At 37.4% G+C, this 21,576-nt stretch overlaps 1 protein-coding gene across 1 annotated transcript in view; it reads left to right on the top strand.

Annotated features, from left to right (window-relative positions):
* Positions 1 to 21,576, top strand: part of FSIP1 (fibrous sheath interacting protein 1) — a gene marked incomplete at its 3' end in the record, with an annotated part of 83,380 nt that overhangs the window by 13,520 nt on the left and 48,284 nt on the right. Inside the window, 2 exon segments of the mRNA XM_080345250.1 lie at positions 5,174 to 5,338; positions 12,806 to 12,943. Of these exon segments, the coding sequence (XP_080201376.1) occupies positions 5,174 to 5,338; positions 12,806 to 12,943 (303 nt within the window).

Genomic DNA, 21,576 nt, shown 5'->3' with positions numbered 1-21,576 from the left:
AAGATTTTTTAAACAGCTTTCAGTCAGTAAACATCATTGCCTTCTGGCCTAGAGAACAGTGGTGCCTTTTCCTTTTTTTTTTTAAGAATTTATTATTTTACTGATTGCAAAAGTCTTCTCTCATAATATGTAGTTACTGGGTTTTTATTTTAAGCTAGTGTACTTCACAAAATTTAGAGGCATTTATGCAGAAGAGCTAATGCAAATGCATTGTGCAGATGCAATGTGTACCTTTTTTACTTTTCCACCAATTCTCAAGGTATTAAGGCAACAGAAAAGTACAATATTTACCCAATTTTTGTATTTGGCGCGTTTCACTATCATGCGGGCATGATAGAGACTTTACTAGTTATATCAGATAGTAAATAGATCACCACACAGGACATGCGTTGCTGTATGTTCTTGATACAATGAACAAGACTGGAAATGGTAATTTGTGGTCTAGTCTGTACTAGATAATCTCTTTAAAGAAAACAACTCCTAAATCTACTGCCAAAATAGAATAAAAGAGAGGATAATACTTAGTTACTTAAGCCTGTCTAGTCTGGAGATGGAGTCTTCCTCTCATTTCAATTGTATTGTGGGTGAGGCATTTCCTGTGGCTGCCTTGTAACAATGATCATGAGGAAATTATCAGCTAATGAGTAATCTAGACTGCTTCAAGCTGGCCCAGGTAACTGTCCACCTGATGACCACTTTCATTGTATTTCATTCTGTCTTTTTAAAAGCTGGTGAAGCTACATTGGCTAAAGTAAATGTTTTGGAGGTTATCAATCAAGGCAGAGCTGGCAATGCTGTATGAATTCTTTTGTATAATGTAATGGGGATTAGATAACTTCATTTGACTCGTACTACTAAATATGTCAAATGTACAAACAGCACTTCTCACTTTTTAGAAAAAGGGTTTTATGAGTATTTAAAGTATTTTAGAAGTACATATTCATGCTAATCTAATTGTCAAAGCTGCAGGGGTATAATTTGTTCCAGATGTTCCACAGTAATAAGTACTGACTGTGCTGTTATAAAAGTGTTGTTCTGAGTTAAGACACAGGAAACATTGACAGGACAGAAGCTTATTTTCCAGGCAAAGCCATCTTGAAAATAAGAAAGAGAATGTGTGAGTCTGTTTTACCCTGGAGTAAAGCAACTACTGGGGCAATTTGGATACTTGCAGCATGGAATATGAGAGCATGGTGTATAGACACCGAACTGCAGCTAATGAGCCCAGTTGCAGCTTAACTGACTCCTAGAGAGTTTTTTCTGTGTGTTTGCACTGTGCTCTTCAATGTTGCATTAGAGGTGGTCAGCATGGCATAAGTGTAGTACCAGATTGGACACTTGTGTTGTGATGCTCACTTCCACAAACCTGGCAAACTTGTAGAGATATTTCTGAGTTACTCTTCTGGAGTCAGGTCATATCTGGTCAGGTTTACCAGTTGTGTCATCATACTTGCATGAGAAAGCATTAGAAGAATGGATTTTATTTGACAAAAGAAATGACTCTTAAAAAAAAAAAATTAGTATGGAGGTAATTTATGACAGGTGTTTGGGGCTTTTTTTTTTTTTTTTTCTATTTGCAATCGGTGTGCTTTAGGGTAATGGGAATGAACCAGGGATGACCTCATAGGAGTGGTATTGTAGTTGGAAGCTGATATTTCCTGCTGTGGTGTGGATGTGACTGCTTGAATAGCCAGAGGACTAATCTGGAACCTGTAAGGGAGTGGCAGACATGAATCCCTTGCAAGACAGATGTTGAAGTCTCAGGGCAAGGTGCTGGCCCTCTTATGTTAGAAAAAAGAAAGGAAACCAGTACTAGACTCTTGTCCTCCCCCACATACCTGTCCTGCCCTCCTAAAGTCCTACCTGGTGTTCCTTTGTTGTCAGGACAGAGGTATAATCTACTAGTGTCATTCCCAGTGAGTGGTGGTTGTGCAGACCTGCTTCCATGACGGTGGGACAGGAGTACAAGGTTGCTGTGGAGAACCTGTATGTTTGTGAATATGAGCTCATTGGTTTGGGTTATGTGGGCCAAGCTCACTCATAATATGCAGCTCTCTGTAGTATGAGCACTTAGCAATAACACCTGACTAACCAATATAACTATCAAGAGAAAAAAAGTCATGTAAATCAAGATCAGGAAAAGAACTCTGTGCTCTTTGTCTCTCCCAGTGCTTCTGTGATAACATACTGGGGCTCTAGAAGAGCGGCAGCTGCTCGCTCCAGAGCAGTGCCGTTGTTTTCCTATGGATGCCTTGTTTTCTTTGGTGATATATTGCAAGTGTCATATTACATCTCATACCCTCATGAGGGATGACCCAATGAACTACAGGCCAGTCATCCTTACCTCCATCCCTGAAAAGGTGATGGAACAACTCATTCTGGATGTCATCTCTAAGCATGTGGAGGAAAAGAAGGTTATCAGGAGGAGTCAACATGGATTCACCAAGAGGAAATCACGTTCAACCAACCCAATAGCCTTTTATGATTGTATGACTGGCTGGATCGATGAGGGGAGAGCAGTGGATGTTGTCTACCTGGACTTCAGCAAGGCTTTTGACACTGTCTCTCACAACATCCTCAGAGGAAGTGCAGGTAGGATGAGTGAACAGTAAGATGGATTGAGAACTGGCTGAATGGCAGAGCTCAGAGGGTTGCGATCAATGGTGTAGAGTCTATTTGCAGGCCTGTAGTTAGTGAGGTTCCCCAGGGGTCAGTACTGGATCCAGTCTTGTTCGCCTTGTCCATCAATGACCTGGATGAAGAGACTGAGTGCACCCTCAGCAAGTTTGCCGGTAGTACCAGACTGCGGGGGATTGGTTCATACAGCATAAGGCTGTGCTGTCATTTAGTGAGACCTGGGCAGGCTGGAGGACTGGACAGAGAAGAACCTAATGAAGTTCAACACAGGCAAGTATAGGGTCCTGCACCTGGGGAGGAATAACTCCAGGCACCAGTACAGGTTAGGGGTGGACCTGTTGGAAAGCAGCACTGCAGAGAAGGACTTGGGAGTTTTGGTGGACTACAGGTTGACCATGAGCCAGCAGTTTGCCCTTGTGGCTAAGAAGGCAAATGGTACTTGGGGAGCATTAGGAAAAGTGTGACCAGCAGGTTGAGGAAGGTTCTCCTCCCCCTCTACTCTGCTCTGATGAGGCCACATCTGGGGTACTGTGTCCAGTTCTGGGACAAGGGATTACTGGAGGGAGTCCAGCAGAGGGCTATGAAGATGATGAGGGGTCTGCAGCATCTTTCTTATGAGGAGAGACTGAGAGAGCTGGGTCTGTTCAGCCTGGAGAAGAGAAGGCTGAGAGGAATCTCATCGATGCTTATAAATATCTTAAAGGCGGGTGTCAAGTGGATGGGACCAGACTCCCTTCAGTGGTGCCCAGTGATAGGATGAAAGGCAACGGGCACAGATTGAAAGACAGGAGGTTCATCTAAACAGGAGAAGAAACTTTTTTACTTTGAGGGTGACAAAGCACTGGGACAGGCTGCCCAGAGAGGTTGTGGAGTCTCATTCTCTGGAAACATTCAAACCCGCCAGGACACATTCCTGTGTGATCTGCTCTGGGTGAACCTGCTTTAGCAGGTGGGTTGAACTAGGTGATCTCCAGAGGTCCCTTCCAAACCCAACCCTGCTGTGATTTTGAGATTTTGCTACAGGTGGTTTCTGCCATGGCATCAACCATTCCAAGTCTAGTTTTGGTCAGGCTTTCTCTCTTTTCACTCATTGTATGGAAAGTGGTTGTCCTTTTAGACATAGATGCTGATTGTATTTCCTTCTTTGACTTGCACAGGAGTCTGTTGCTCACACTTCCTTCAGAGGATGATAGAGGGTAGTGTGGTAAGTTCCACTTTACTTGGACTTCTAATGTGCTGCTGTGCAGGTGTGATTGAGCGTATCCCAGAAGAGATGTCTCTCTGCATTTGCTGCCAGGCTTTGAGATGCGAGTTCATTGGGGAGTTTGACAAGAAGTGTTAAGTGTGGTTGAGAAAGTCTCATTTTTATGCCTCTTGACTTGCATTTTTCTTTTTAAAAGTAAAAATATATCTTGCTGTGTCAAGTTTGCTATATGGTCAACTCTCTGTACAGTTCCTTGGACGTAAGCTGTAATAAGGTGTCTCCACAATAAGAGGACAGTTATAGTGCAATTGAGGGCTGTGCTTTTCCATTTCAATATTAGTGTGGAAAATGTGAGCTTGCAGCATGTTCTTTATGTTTGCTGTCTTAGGACTGGTAGATCTGTGTCTGCCAGACACTTTCTTCTTCATCTCTATCCTCTGCACTATCTCGCCAAGGATCACAACACTCCTAAAATTGATTTTCATGTCAGTGGCATCATGAAGTGATACTTACTGTGCAGCACTGGACAGCACGATCTTTATGCAAGTTAGACCATGTCAAGAAATTATCCCTTCAAAAGGGAGCTGGGACTCCTATATTGATCAAATTCAGAAACCACTTCAAGTGAAGAGCTTGCATTGATGGCAGGGAGCTGTGATTGGCATGACATGGCATAAGACTCTCTTAAAGGTTTGGCTAACTTGGTTAAGAGGCTATAAATTGAGATGCATTAGTAAGAAAAAGGGGTTAGCTGTCCAAAGCGCTTCTTAGGCATAAAGAGAACTTTATCAAGGCAGCCATATAACTTTCAGAAGAGCGCATGGGGAACCTGGGAGCTGGATGGTTGCTCTTTGGCCAGCTGGCATGGAGGCAAAGCATCTGGCTTCAAGCAATTTTATTTCAGGGCTTCTGAGTGGCTAGTCAGTGATGACACAAGCTTTTGACTTTTATAGGAATAAGTAAAATAATAGCAGAAATCTGTTTAGGTTAACACAACACCTCTTTTGCTATTACATTTTCACAATGCATGTAGATACATGTGCTTTCTAAAAATCAAATGAAATATGTATTTTTAAGTCCATTTGAGTTACTGCTTGGTTATACTTAAAAATGAAAAAAAGAATGTCTCCAGTTGTTCTGTCCATATCTGCTTTTGAGTATGTTTGGTACATGAATATTGGCAGATTTCAGCTGCATAATAAGATGGATGAAAACTTACATTTTATTCTTAAGTATGGTTATTTGAAGAATAAATACATTTGATGTGTAACTGCCTTTAGAGTCTGTTTCCCTTGGGAACAAGGATTAAATATTTTCCGTATCCTTCAATAGGAGGATGTATCTGCCTGGCTATCACCAGGGGAAGGATACACACCTGAACCGATGGAATTTCATCACCTCACTGAGATAGACATGAAGCTTCATTTACTATTATCTGATGGGAATTTTTCTGTCATTCCCAGTTCTTGCTCAAAATCTCCAAGCCAGATTTATCAGGTATATTACAGAACACAGCTTATGTTGTAGATCTCTTGTTTGAAGTGTGTTGAGATCTGATGTAATTGAAAATACAGCATGCCTCTGTATTTGTATATTTTGCATTTTTCTTCAGTTATCATCTGTTTGTTCTCAAAATATATGTGTTAAAAGAATGAAGTGAAATCTTTGGCTATAGAAATCATACAGAGAAACAGCTGCTATTTTGAGTGGTATATTAGTCAAGGACTGTCCTATTTTTAATATTTGCTGATTCCACACTTCCAACAACAAGTTTCATATGCAGGAATTGGTAACTTGGATGTTTTTAACTGTGTGAGGGCCTCAGTGGTGCTGTCAGCACAGTAACACATTATCCATGATAATTCATCTGTAGGAATTAGAATTAAGCTTCTTCTTACCTCAGGATTCCAAAAGTGCTTCTTAATTTATGATCTGAAAGATAAAGCAATTACTGGTAAGCAATGTTAAAAACTGTAGATAATAAATTGAAATTGTATGTTGCTCGGTTTTTTTGGTCTTTGTCTTTTTCCCTTGCTGGCAGTATTAAGAACTTTTGGTGTGTCTGCCTTGAGAAACTATTGTTTGAATTTTGTATATAGAAGACTCCAGTTCATGCCTCAGTAATATTGTTCCTGATATAATGGGGAAAATACAACATAAAATACCACAATTCCTATTTTGCACTAATTTGCACAAAACTTGTTTTCTTCTGTAAAATTTACAGTTTATAGACAGAGGCTCTGTAGGAGTTTATGTTGGCAAAGCTATGTTTTAAGTTACCAGTGTATGAGAAACGTCTCTTTGAATGCCTAAAATAACTGTATTTTTTTTTTTTTCTCAAAGAGTACTTTAATGTCATTTTTTTTGTATTGACTTGTTTCTGAACTTCAGGTTTTGTTTTACCTATAGTAGCACTTTCTATTGGTCTGACAGTTCCAGACAAGTCACATTGTGATGTTGATCATTTATTCTACTAACTGGGCTTTAATGTGTGAAACAGTGACTCCCTCTAGTGGGTAATCACTTACACAAATGAAGTTATAACCCGGTAACTTAAGGTTCACGGCCTGAGTTTCCAAAGATTGCTGGATCTTTTGTCCACTGCTGTGAAACATCAGCTTGAAGTCAGCGTAACTGCCTATCACAGCGAACGCTCTGTTTGCAAACGTTTGTCTAAGTGGATGTAGCTTCCTTTTCAGGTAAAAGCTCAGAAGTATTTGAATAGAAACTTGCATTTATATATATGCTTATTGAAGAGTAATGCGTTCTCTTTTCAAGTAATTATTAAATTTAACAACCAAAAAGAGAGAGTCTCCATAAATTGCCCTTCATTAGTTAAAAGCAGTTGCTCTTTGAAGAACTTTGTCTTGCAGCCTATAAAAGGCTTTCAGACATTGTAGTTCTGGGAAGCACTTACAGGATTCCATTGTCATTTTTTGTTTTGTTCAGTTAAACATATGAGTAATTTTAATGAGAGCTACCAAACAATAGGACTATGTAAAGGTAGTTTTAGAAATTTAAAGAAAGAGCTGAACAGAATAAATGCCAGTTGAAGTAAGTAGGGGGCTTTAGATATTTATAACTGGATTTAGGACTCTAATTGCACAAATGCAAAACTATTACCCCCCCAACAAAACAAACAACAAAAACAAAAGCTCCCACTCTGCAGCTAATTCCACAAGTGTCTTAACTTCCAGGTGCCAGTTGACTCCAAAATCCCATAGGTACCTTTATTCCCACCTCTCTGTGTGTCCAGAGCTGCTTCTCTCAGCAGAGGACAGGATGTCCAGTGGTTGCTGTAATTTCATTGAGATCCAGACTTAGGGCAAGTCAGTGTTAAGTTCTTCAAGAAGCCTGATTTGATTTGTGCAGTCTGATTGTATCTGGCACTGTGACACAACCAGGCTTGTGTATATTTACATAGAATTTCAGCCGCTATTTTTTATTTTATGGTAAGTGGGAGAGAAAATAATTGTCTCAGCTTTTAAAAACTTGACTGCTTACTGTGGAGGCTTCGTACCAGGTCTAGCCTTTAGTTCTATGTTCTTGGTTCTGGTTATTTTTGTTTCGGTAGGTAGAAAAATCACTCTTCAGTTCATACATAGCAATAACAATAGGTCAAGTTCTGCATTTGGTTATGTGAGTTCATTCTCAACACATTTTGTTTTCAAATTCCTACAACAGTTGCTTTTTCAAAAACCCATGAAGCAGTAGCTGGGAAATTAGTGGCTATGTTGAGTTTAGAGAACTTCCTGTCAGAAGGCGTGAAAAATGACATTTTAATTTTTTTACAAGTAGTTATTTGAAGTTCATTGCTGCTCACGGTCTTTTTAAAACAGCCTTGGCTATCACAATCAATATAACCTAATATTGTTATACGCTGGAAATTTTAATGAGTTTGCTTTTTAAAAAACTTATTATTCTTGAAGCATCAGTTCTGATATCAGAAAATGGGTGTGGGTGAGTCACAGAGCAATAGCATGATTTTTTGTACTGACTGTCTTTTGGAACCTGATGAAAGGCAACTGATACCTACCCAGAAAGGGTCTGAAGAAATAAATTGAATGATGCGCTTGCTAAAAAAAGGTCTTGTTTTGTGATATGTCAGGATGAATACCACGTGCAAGACAAAGGCAGTGGCAGTTCTGGTTGTCCACAGATTGTTTGGTTTAATTTCAAGTGTTTAATGACAAGATTTTCAACTGCTTCTTTAACTGACCACAGCAACTAATTGAGGAAGTGAACTGGCTATCAGCCCTGAAAGACTGTTATCCTGTGTAAAACTGCTCAGAAGTTGAACACATTTAACTTACTAATGGAGAGAAAGAAATATGCAGGAATTACCTTATTTATTAAGTATCACACATATTCTCTAAACACTGTGAGAGATGAAATATTTGTTGGTGAGACTGGGGATCTTTATTGTTCAAAACTGGTAGTGATCAGATGTTTCAAATAATTCATTTTACTCAGAGTTTCAGCTTAGATTGTATCACTGCTTCTGCCATAACCGAAGTCAATTCTGTAAACTTAATTGCTAGATAAAGATGTTGGCACAGGTGCTATGGAATGCAAATCTGAATGTTCTGCAATACTTGTTTCTTAGGAGTGATGGTGGCTGTTGTTGTTTTTTAATTAAGGTGCCAGGAGAGGGCAAAAAAAATCCTGAAAGTACAGAATTTATTTTGAATGAGAGTAGTTGTTATGGGATGTTGATGAGTCTAGTTGTTATGGGAGTCTAATTTGGAATAGAATATCCTTTCCTTTGGAGAAGAGGCTGACTGCAGTGACATTAATCGTTCTTCTAAAAATCAGTACTGAAATTCTTTCTGATTTCCACAAGATGTGGATTTCATCTGTTGCGGTTGAATAGGGTATCATGCATTAGTGATGGGGAACTCTGGGGAAAATTGTTAGCGTGTAAATCATCTGCTTGGGTATTCATTTGGAATTTTAGAAGTAATTAAAATTAGCTTAGAGTTGCATATCATAAAGCTGCACATTTTTTTTCTTCGAAGAATTGCGTTAGCTATAACTTCCAAAATGCAAACACTTAATCACCACTGGCCTGGTGGGAGGGCTGCTTTCTGCCACTGGTAGATAATTTGGCAGGCTATAGGAACTATGCTCTAACTCTGAAATCTTTAGCAACTGGCTTTAATTATCCTGCCATAGCTGAGCTGTTACAGAGGCACATACAGATTCATCTTTTTGTGCAGTGAGCCCAGCTGGGCTCAAAATGCTTTTCCATGACTAATGTTCTCTTTTACATCGAAATGTTTTTCATCAGAACTGTATTTCTCTCGGAAACGTTTCTTTGTTCCAATGCCAACTTAATTAAATATTTAAAATTGCTTCTGTCTTACTTAATATTTTTAGAGAAGAACAAATTAAGTTGAATGTAATCCCAGAAGAGACAGGAAAATGGTAGGATGAGGAGTATGAAGTGCAAGACTGTGTGTAATAAGTACCATTACCAACTTGAAAAACTGGAAAACTACCTGCAAATAAAAGGAAATTGAGATGTTGTTTTGAGAAACAATAATCTCTGTCTGCTTGATTGTCTTATAAAGATCATTACTTTAATATTGTGTATTATCTTGATTATTTCATACTTGATTTGGTTTATCAGGGAAATATTCTGTTTTTCAATTATAGCAGTAGACTGTAGTTAACAGTTTAAAAATAAATACTCAAAATGATACAAAATTCTGAAGATGCACTACTATTTCAGTTAAAGAACTCTTTGATAACATATACACTGTGCCTCCACTTCACCAATATGGAAGATTTTGACAGGTATCTCTATTTCAGAGCATAGTTAGAAGCAGGTTAATAAACTGATCAGCCAGTTTCGTTTCTCAAACAGAGTGTATGACACTAACTTTCATTAGGTGGGATTTTGTTTTTATTTATTTATAGAATTTTGGAGAAAAGGGAACACGTAAAATAATTTTAGCCATTTCAAGTACTGGATGTTTCTGTTTTGCTTGATTATCCTTACAGCTTTGGGTGTTGCTAAGTACTTATCTCTTCTTAACAGTTTTATTTTCTACCTCATCTTGAAGATTTTTAGATCTTTAATCTGAAATGGACTTCCACTACGTGCACATGCTATATAATTAAAACATAAAATGTTCTGAAGTATTTAAAAATCAACGGTGAAATGTTTTCCGTGATATAATATTTCCTGCATTTATTTAATGACATCTTGAGAAAAATATTAAAAAATTATGAAGTGGGAAAAAGTCTATTCAAGGATGAGAGAAATGAAAATGCAAGAACTACTGTGAAAGCAGCAGCATGATGATCCACAGGGGGCAGATATCAAATAGAGTATTAGGAACAGTTATGACAGGAGTGCAGAATGAAACAGAAAGTTATCACTGTGCTGCTGTACACATCTGCTTCACTATTGTGCAGTTGTTGTCCCTGGATCTCACAACCAGTACAGAAAAATTAGAGAACTGGTTACCAGAAGCTCAGAAGCGTAGAAGGGCTTCTGTGCAAGGAGTGACTTACACAGAGCTTGTAAAAAGGGGCAAGAGGGAATATGATTGAAATGTGATTGAGAGAATCAATAGTAACTTTCTTTTCTTTTTTTGGTAGCATCTCATCTAAACAGACTTGTATGCATTTTGGATTTTAAAACAAATACTTTTTACTTTTGTTTTCTGGTAAATGTTCACAGTTCAACTTTTATCCAGTACACTCTGATAAGAATTGGTTAGGTATCATGGCAAGGATCAATATTCAGGAAAAATTTATGCAGAATAAAGTCATTATGTTTAGCCCAGTTAAGAATTGCTTTTGATAGAACTATATTGTCTTACTAGAGAAGCAACTGGGCTTAAAGTAATTTTGAGTGTGATAAAAGAAAAAATAAATTATGATACATAATTTTCCTAAAGTTTGAAGAAGTTGCTCATAGGTGCTTGCAGCAGCTGAGCTATCTGTCAAATAAAATGTGTATGCCTGAAACTATTTGAAAGACCAGGACAGGGATCTGCGTGAAACTTTGCTTCAGAAATGTGTGTGAAAAAGAAAATAAAAATTTGAAGGTAGTAATTTTTAAAATTTTATGACTCCTCTCACTGCCACCTTTTTAAATCTAGCTGGTACTGCTACAATAATATTTTCATAGATGCTGTTTGCAGTTTGAGGTCTGTTTGTCATTGAAGGCTGAGTTCATACAAAAATATGAAACCATAGTTCATGCATACAAGCCCCAAAATAAAATACTGGGGAGTATAATACAGTGTTTAGTGACTTCTCAGTACCACTAGTTGCATATTCATATAGGTGTATTCACAACATTGCTTGTTAAACTGCAGCTCTGATCTGTCCTGAGCACTAATGGCTCATGTGTCATTGTCTCTACACATGTGCAGATGAAAAGATCTGATCTAGAAATGTAATTGCAGAAATAAGTCTGTTTTTTGGTTTTGTTTTGTTTTTTAAGAAGAAGAAAAAATATGCTGCCATGATCTTCCTCCCTACCCTTCCATGAACAATTTATCTTGTACTAAAATCACTGGAAGAACAAAGCTACAGAAAAGCATTTCCTCTTATTAGAGGGAGCTTCAGTTGTTACACTTGGAGCTGCTTTGCCAACTCTATATTTATGTTGCAGATGTAAAAGTCGTATCTTTATTTCATGTATTGATAAACACAAGTTTAAATAAGACTTTTAAAGATTTATTCTGCATAGATTTCAGTTATGCAGATTTCTTGCCAATGGGCATCACGTTTAATTAAAAAAAAACCTCTCTCTGTGTTTAGTATCCTGGCTTTAGACAATATTAAGAATTTGGCCTTAGGTGGCCCACATTAAGCTTCGGTTCATTTGTGAGAGATTCTAGACATTAACAGGTGATACTATTTATATCTCTCTCTGTTACAGGGAATTTTGCTGGCATTTTGGTACTGCAGGTACTGATGAATGTAAATATATATTCAAAGATTCATACCGTGTTAAAATAAGTTTATTTTCCGGCAACTAATAGTTTGGTTTAAATGTCAGAACTCAGAGGTTTATCTGATGTGTAGAAAAAGTTGTTTTCACTTGCTCACAGTTTTATATATAAAGTAGTTGTAAATTTTTCCGTTGAATGTTAAATTGCAAAGGTTGATTTTCTTTCCAGTTTGACACACTGCTGGAAAATTGTTTTATTTGTGTGTGTTTATTAAGATTACTTGAGCTGCTTCTGAAAATAAGAATGTATGTTCCTTTGGTTTTAATTGACATTTTTCCCCCTGCTACCATTATTTGGGTTCCTTGGGTTCTTCCATAGGATCTTTCATTTGCAAGAGAAAGTTCTGTTTTTTTCCAATTATGTCGTAACTTCACTGTTTTACTGATAATTTAGATCATTAAGAATTATCATTATGTGTAATATTGAATGCTGAATGTATTCAGGACTGATACAAACTTCAGAATCCAATGCAAAGCTACTGAAGGATGTGAGAATGCCTAACACAAATCTTTAATAGTGGTTGTGTGTCTGACTCCAGCTTACAGAGAGAGAGTTACTTCTGGTTTACCATGATATCTAGTAAACAAAACCTACAGTCATTTCAGTTCTTCCTGTCCATTCTGGCCTAATTCTGATCCCAGCATGGTTAATAGGAGCAAGCTTTGAACCCCTCATTCAGTCTCCCCAATTCTCAGTGCTTTTTTATTGTTGTAGAAATTAAGGATCAAAGTGTTAGCTCTGAAGGCTAAGAAATTCCTCTTAAAATGTGAAAGGGAAGAAATCTTTTATTGAGATAAATCCAGCCTTATGTTTAGTTATTATATTTTAAAATATGCATAATGAAAATTATAAATTTGAAAAATATGAAATAGTCACTTTATTCTAAACATTTCCGTGTTTTCCTAATAGAAATCCAAAGAAAACTCATCTGGCTTTGAAGCAATATAAAGCCATATGTTTAACTTCTACCTATTCCTCCTTTTGTCAGGAGTCTTTGGTTTATGCAAACAGAAGCCTAGAAACAGTTCCAGGTGAAAAGGTTCTGCGAGACAACAGGGAACAACGTGATCAACAAAATCGTCTGAGAGAAATAGATCATCAGCTGAAATCTCTAGAGAGAAATCCTGTAAGTCTCTTATTTTTGTTGTATTTTTCTCCCCTCAGTTTGAAAACTTCGGAGGTTATCATACCATGTATCTTAAAATAAAATTGAATTCAGCAACCTTGTGTAAATTCCTAAAAGAATTCCCAAAGAACTATACAAACAAAGTCTCAAATAGTTTTTCTTAATCTGGAAAACATATTTTTCAGTCGTAATGCATGTTTCCTATTAATATAGTGTCTTTCAGAGTGAAAGAATATATTCTCCTCTTTTCCTCCCAAGAGGGGTATCCATAAACATTCGTATATAAATACATCCTAAAATGCTTTTTTTTTGTGGCTTATATAAAGAGTGTACTATCAGCAAGTTTGTTGATGACACTAAGCTGGGAGGAGTGGCTGACACACCAGAAGGCTGTGCTGCCATCCAGCGGGACCTGGACAGGCTGGAGAGTTGGGCGGGGAATAACCTAATGAAATTTAACAAGGAAAAGTGTAGAGTCCTGCATCTGGGCAGGAACAACCCCAGGTTCCAGTATAGGTTGGGAAATTACATATTAGAGAGCAGTGTAGGGGAAAGGGACCTGGGGGTCCTGGTGGACAACAGGATGACCATGAGCCAGCACTGTGCCCTTGTGGCCAGGAAGGCCAATGGCATCCTGGGGTGTATTAGAAGGGGGATGGTTAGTAGATTGAGAGAGATTCTCCTTCCCCTCTACTCTGCCCTGGTGAGACCACATCTGGAATCTTGTGTCCAGTTCTGGGCCCCTCAGTTCCAGAAGGACAGAGAACTGCTGGAGAGGGTCCAGCGTAGGGCAACAAAGATGATGAAGGGAATGGAGCATCTCCCTTATGAGGAAAGGCTGAGGGAGCTGGGGCTCTTTAGCTTGGAGAAGAGAAGACTGAGAGGTGACCTTATTAATGTTTATAAATATATAAAGGGTGAGTGCCATGAGGATGGAGCCAGGCTCTTCTCGGTGGCAAAAAATGATAGGACAAGGGGTAATGGGATCAAGCTGGAACACAAGAGGTTCCACTTAAATTTGAGAAGAAACTTCTTCTCAGTACGGGTGACAGAGCACTGAAACAGGCTGCCCAGGGGGGTTGTGGATTCTCCTTCTCTGGAGACATTCAAAACCCGCCTGGACATGTTCCTGTGCGACCTCACCTGGGCATTCCTGCTCCAGCAGGGGGATTGGACTAGATGATCTTTTGAGATCACTTCCAATCCCAAACATACTGTGATACTGTGACTTAGTCTGGCAGGAATGTTGTATACACTATGTTATTGTGTGATTTAGTTTTGGTGAATTCATTTGGCATAGTTGTGTAACATAATTTTCATTTAATACATGAATTTCAGAGGTGCAAGGGCCTTTAAAACAGGACCATGTAAGTTAAATGGTAGTAAAAAATTGTTACTGTTTTAGAATAAGTGCATCACATCTTGTGCTTAGTACTACTTGGATTAAAAGTTGGTAGGGAAAAGGCAATTCAAAATCCAAGAGGATCTTATTGTTCACTTAGTAGGCAAAAATTATGTTTATTTCTAAGAGAGCCAGGACTGACAACCTAAAACTTACATGGCTCTCTCAAGTAATATATTTCCATTGTCTTTCAGTAAGTATAATTGATTACATTATTCTCAAGTTACAATAAGGAAATTTAACTAAAAACTGGGGACAGGGGAACCTCAAGGACTTCAGGAATCTTTTTACTCAGTTTTAAACAGACATTGTGAACATGCTGTTTCATCTGTGCTGAAAGAACTACAAAGCAGCCTGTACAGAAGAGAATTAAGGAGAAAATATGTAAAACATTTTAAAAAGGAATTCAAAAAGAAAAAGGAGAGTCTTAAGATAGTGCAGTTGTAATTTGTTTGGCCTCAAAGCCAATGTAGATATTTGTTCTTATGTTGGATGTCTCATAGATCTTCTGAAGACCACAGGAAGAAAAGCTCTTTCCTTGTTTAAAGGTTTTGTGGTTTTTTTTTTTTTTTTTTTTTTTTTTTTTTTTTTTGTTAAATAACTTTCTACAGAAGTTTGAAGGTTTTCCTTGCTTAGATGAAGGAATGAAACTTCTGAAAACTCAGAAGAACATTAGTACATTACTGAGCTGTCAGGAGCATTTTAAACCTGGATATATGTGCATACTTTAAAGATTTTAATATCTTTATTTAGTGCTAGTTTTCTGCTTTGAGATGAGAAAGCTTTTGTTTTTCCATAGAATGTGCTATGTGGAAAAGACTAGTACGGTAGTGTATGTGGGACTGAGATGAGATGACAGCTGGCACAGGTAACCTGATGAAGCTGAATTTTTACTAGGAAACACCCAAGTATTTAGTACATTAGCAAGAGACATCAGTATAGGTAATGGACCATTTACACACCTTTTATAAGAGGTGTGTAAATGAAGAAGGTGGTGACTGGGAATAGTGAGTATGCGTTTAAGGGTAAGTCATGCTTGAACAACCTGATTGCTGCCTTTGAAATTACTACATCTGCTTTGTAGGCTGAAGGCCAGGGCTGCCACTCATTGGGAGTTAGGCTGGAGCAGGGGCCTGACAAGAACTGGATGAAATTTGTTAAGGACAAATGCAGAGCTCTGCATTAGAGGAATAACCCCCTCTACCAGTGCAAGCTGGAGCCTGACTGGCCAGGGAGCAGCCCTGCTGAAAGAACCTGGCATCATTGCGGACAATAGACTACGCACAAGCCAGCAGTGTGCCTCACAGTGATGAAAGGGTTAACAGCATGCTTGGCTGTATCAACATGAGCATAGCCAGTACATTAAGAGGATTAATTACTCCCCTTTAGCTGGCACTCATTAGACTGTGTCTAGAGTATTGCACCCAGTTTTGGGCTCCCCAGTAAAGAAAGATGATACACATGAGCAAGTTCAGCAGGGCCCAATGAGATGATTTGGGGCTAAAGCACTTAACTGGTGAGGCTGAGGAGACTTGGTTTGCTTAATCTGGAGAAGAGATGGCTCAGGTGGACCTAAGAGTACCTTTCCAATAGCAGAGAATGCATTACAGAGAAGATGGAGCTGTCATATCTCTACCGAGTTACATAGTGGAAGAGAAAGAGACAATATTAATAAACTGAAATAGGAAGATTCCAACAGGATATAAAGAAAAAACAAACAAAAAACCTCTGAGGGTAATTAAGAATGGGAAACAGGGTGTGTGGAGATACTGTGAAATCTCCATCCTTGAAAATTTTGGAGGCCTGTCTGGACAAAGCCAGGAGGCATTTAATCTGGTCTCATAGCTGACCCTGCTTTGAACAAGAGGTTGGACTAGAGACTTCCTGACACTCCCCCTCCCCAGCCTGATGATCTTTTTTTGATTCTACAAGGAAAAGATTCAAGAATTTTTATACATTTCTCAGATGGTAATCTTTATTGCTACACTGAAGAAAAAACAGTGTCTTTTTCATGGCTGTGCATTGTAGAAATTAGTTTCTTGTAAGTGATTTGAGTGTTTTTCATGTAGTCATAAAAACAAAAATATATGTTTGTGTCAGGCCAAAAATACATGTAGTCTACTTTTGGCTTGTGGATGTCTATTCAGCAGCAGGTTTACCTTCTGCAGTGATCAGAGTTAGGACAAACACTGTTCTAGGTGTCTTTTGTCGCCCTCAAAAAGGGAACTCCAGTGCAGATCACAGACTTCAGACAAGGAGACAGTGATTGTTTTAGAGGCTGTTCACTTGTGTGTGTATGTGACTACAGTAAGGCAGCATATTTAGCTCTTATCAGTTCACAGTACCAAAATAATAATAGAACTTCATTTTGATACACTGCTCTATTTTAGTAAACAGTTAAAATATGGGAGACCAATAAAGAGAGGAATTCTGTGGACTTCAGTATATTGAATAGGTTAATGGGTAAACAGATAAAATAAATCTGTGTACTCTCAGATTTTCCCAGTCATTGACCCTTATATCACTTTTTGTCACTACTGACCTTGTTCATGAGGCAAACACAATCTGAGGAAATGTGTCTGGGAACTGTATGATGTTTACAGCAGGCCTGGGAAATGCAGTGGGCTGCTGACTCACTCAAATATTTTGTATATAAATGGGTCAGTTCCAAGTCTTGATTGGGTTATAACAGTATTATTTGGTATCACATTGCATGCAGACTCTTGCAACATACCACACAGTTGTTTTTTGGCTAGATTGTGTGCATTTAGAACTCTAAATTGATAGACTGTCAGGTTAATTTACAATGTTGATAAACATAAAATATGTCACCTATATCGGTGTGTAACTCATGGCCAGACTGGCATTGCTGCGAGCCAGGCAGTGCCTGGCAAGGCTTCTTCAGGAGGATGTACCGAGTCTTCTTATCAGTTGCTGCTGTGGAGCATGACTCTGAGGTCACAGACTATGGATGTGAAATATTTGTGTATTAGGTTATCTGTGAGATACTTTGGTTGCCAGCGTAAATAAAGAAGTATTGGACTCTGAATGAAAGTAGTTTTTTTTTTCCTTCTAACAGTAAAGTAAAATATATAGAAATATACTTTCTGTGTGTGTGAACAAAAAACAGCCTTCAGAAAATACTGCTTTTTTAAATGAATATTTTAATGTACCTGATACCTTCTAATCTTGTTTCTGCCAAACAGAGTTATTACTAGAGAAGATAGGAAAAAACCCACCATGATATCTCCTCCTAATGCAACATACATAATTGTATACATTTTTCTTATTTGGTTTGGGAATGTCTAAAAGTCAGATAACTCTTATCCAGTGTGGCTTGGGTGCCTTGTTTCTATACCAAAGTAACATTTTGACCATCAATTCTGTAACAGTGTTAGCAGCAAAACTGCCAGGAAACTGTGTGATGAAAAGCTAAACTAAATTCTTGGGTTGAGGAGGGGAGTAAGTAGATGGCATGTTTCCAGAATAATTTAACGGTATCTGGAAATACTGTGTGTTACTCAGTAGGCGGCACTCTTCGCTGTATGTCAGAGGGAGAATGCCCAGCCGTGGTTCTAGGGGACATTATTACTGGTGAAAACGTTGCCATTTCTGTGGTATAAAATACAGGTTGTGAGAGATTGCTTCTCACTTTTGGCAAGATTCCAGGTCTGCAGCTTTTAATGTTCAGTTATTTTTCTAGGTTAGCTAATTAAATTGTCTCTTTAAAATTCATGTTGCATTTAAATTTCTCTGTTACTCATTCCTAAACAAATGTAATTTACTGAATAAAATTGGAAATAAATTCTCTGCTCTGAGTGGAGGAGGTGTTTTGTCAGCATTTAGGAATATTATGTCTGAATGTATGGTTATACTGGGCTTTATAATTTTAAAAGATGTCTGAGAGATGACTTTTGAAAATGTACTTTAAAAAAGTCAATCAGATAAAATATTTTCTTGGTTTTGTTTCTTTTGTTTGTTTAGGTTTTGTAGGTGGAAATTACAGATAGTTATCTAAGCAGAATTTAGCTCTGTGTGTTAGGGAGTAACTTGCAATAGGTGTAAAGGCTACTTCATTAATAGTTATGTGTATGGTAGAATGCTGTATTTCTTCCGCTACTGCAAAATGAATTATTCAAATACATTTGTGTAAGGTTTGCTTTACTCTGACCTTCTCTTTAAGGGGGAGGAATACATTAATCATATTTCTGGAACAGGCTATTTAGTAGTTGCAGGCTTCTGAAAGATAACATTTATGGAATTCTCCACTACACTTTACCTTGTATATGCTGTGAGACTTCATGGTTTCAGCTAAGTCTGGAACTGAGCACACAAAACAAAACTGGAAGATAAGACTTTAACATACTTTACAATTGATATTAAAACCAGAAAGTCTGTGAAGTATTATGCTTGAAGTAATGGAACTATAGGCTTTGGAATCTGAGTTCCTCCTTTATTTTAAAAAATCGTCCCCAGTGAATTAATATACTAAAGAATGTATTGTATGCATTGTGAATTTTCAGTCCAACAGAAATGTATCTGTACTGTGGTTTCTGGGACCTTGCTGAATTTCTTTTAGGTTTTAGTTTGACCTTAGTTCACTTGTTCTTCATTTGAAACCATGGCTGACTCTCTCCACATTCCTTCATCTTTCAGTTTCCTGGAAACCATTGAGCTTATCTTTGTTTTGTGAATTGCATTGTTAACTGCTGCTTCAAAAAAAATGTTCAGCTGCCAAATGCGTGTTGCTGAGCATTAATGAAAAGAATTTTATATAGAAAGAATAATAAATGTAGTTATCTTTCAATGGCGGTTTCTACTAGTTGGCCATTTGTGATAATCCAGTAGCAAGTTTGTTGTGTTGAATTTCTTCATGGCAGACAGTATGTTTAAATGCCCATCCAAGCAAGCTGTTAAGTAAGATAGTTTCACCTTTGGCTGTATGTGTCTTTATTTAAAATGTCTTACACTGGAAGCTGATTCTTTACAGCCAAAATCTAGCCACAGATGCTTGTTTTGGGGGTTTTGGTTAAATATATACATGCAAAAATACTTAAAATGCATACTGGATATATATGCCTATAACTGTGTGTATACACACACACGTATAAATATTGTTAGCTCTTAGCATGACTGAGATGGATACTGATACCTACTTTAAAAAATAAAAAAGTCTGCTTACTTGCAGTAAATATTTTTAAAACATAAACCAAATATTTTTTTCTCTAGTCCTACATTTAAATTTATCATCAGATGTCCATACATCTCTAGGAATTATTTTTTCACAAGCTTATGGAATCTAGTGGCCAAGCACAATATGTGATTGTTAACTGTTGAGATTTTTTTTTTTTTGTGTGTCACATAATATAAAATACACATTCTGTTATCTGAATACCTGAACTTTGCAGGAAAATGAGCAACTGGTGTGGATGATGCAGAGCAAAAATAGTACATGTATCTATGCTGTCAAAGTGCTTTGGTTACCTGTATGTCTTGCTCCAAAAGACATGATTCTTATCTTCTTGAATAAGATAACACATATCTGTGGGGAAGGAAACCTCAGGATAAAAATAATTGTTGTTTAGTGCTGGAGAAATTGTCACAAACCATTTCATAGTTTACTCTGCATCAGGATGATGAAGGGGGTTGTTGTTTTACGTTATTCTAGTTTTTTTCCTGAACCTGAGTCTGAACTGAATTCAATGCAGCTGATCCTGAGTCTCTATTAGGCGACTTCCAGAAAAGGAGAGCAATTTGTTCCTGATTTCTACCATAATTTATTTCTTCCCTCTTAAAGGGAAGAAGAGGGCAAGATAAAGTCCTACCATATATTTGGAGAACAATTTATCAGCAAGGCAATTCTGTAATACGGCTTTCATTACAGTTTCTGCAGAAATTAATTGCTAATACTTTTGAACACAGGAACATAGGCATATTTTTTGCCTACACTGTGCAGTGGTGGTCCTTCTACATTCTGCTGACATGCTGTGCACTAACGTATTAATAGCAAACATCTTTATTTCAATTCACATAATATCATGTAGCGGCTGGCTTCTGAATAAGCATATGCTTGTCCATGGAAGTAGGATGTGTTTAATAAAACATTTTCATAACACATTTAATGGCACCAAATAAAGGCAAAAAGGACAGTCTATCTAAATAAAGTTGAGGTTTACCACTTTCTACATTATTTTTTCAGAAATTATCTACCAGGTCCTAAAGCTGATTGCCAAGTTGTTGCCAAACTTCAAACAGATCTTTTTTATTCAACTGTTACAAGAATTTGTTCTCATTATGTGATTGTACAAAATGGTTTCAGAATGAAATGTGCTAGCATTTCCATCTGGGAGAAAATATTAGTGTGAGAACCTTATTTTCTTCATATAACAACTACTACACACATAGAGCAATAAGATTAATAACAGACTGATAGAATTTAAATAATTCACTCATTATTGAAATAAATATCCTATTTATTGATTGTTTTTCACGGTACTGTGGACAAGAATGAAGCAGCTGCCAAAAGTATAATAAATAATTTGAAAATTGTAAATTGCATTAAGACTTAATAGAATTAAATATTTTTGTATAAACATTAAATTTTTAATACCAAATTATATTAAAATATGAATCAGTTAAAATCTTGATGGTGCTTCTAGTTTATATGGAAAATTACTAGCATAATATTTATGTAGATACTGGAGCCAATTAAATTGAACTACATTGATACTGTGTATGAGAAATCGTAGGAGAAAACTGAGAAACATCTCCCTTCTTCTCTCAGCTAATTTTGAACAAAGAAAGCCTTTTTTTTTTTCTTTTTAATTGTTCTTCTAACCACTATATTTGTTCCCACTCTCTTTCACCGTATCTTGCATATGCTCTCATTTTCTTCTGTAGAGATGAGCTTTCTCAACTTTTTTACTCTACTACGGTGTTCGCCGTCTTAAAATAACAAACAGATCATCTTTGACTACTCAACTATCGTGAAATTCATGTAGTGCTATTTAAAGTCACTGTTCGATCTCCTTTCTTTTTGTGTCTCTAATATGATTTAAATTTAACTGTAACTGCACTACTTAATTGTCTTTATTTATAAATGGCGTTTGACACCAAGTAGATTCTTACTGGAAATGTGTTTTATCTTAGACATGACAGAATTTATGAAAACTGAATGTTGGATGGCAGCTAAACAGTAGCCAGCTGCACTGTGTCACCCTTCCTTCCCCAG

Source organism: Nesoenas mayeri (genome assembly GCF_963082525.1).
Source record: "Nesoenas mayeri genome assembly, chromosome: 5".
NCBI classification, from domain to species: Eukaryota; Metazoa; Chordata; class Aves; order Columbiformes; family Columbidae; genus Nesoenas; species Nesoenas mayeri.
Note: the sequence above shows the minus strand (reverse complement) of the source record. Positions and strands in the feature narration are given on the sequence as shown.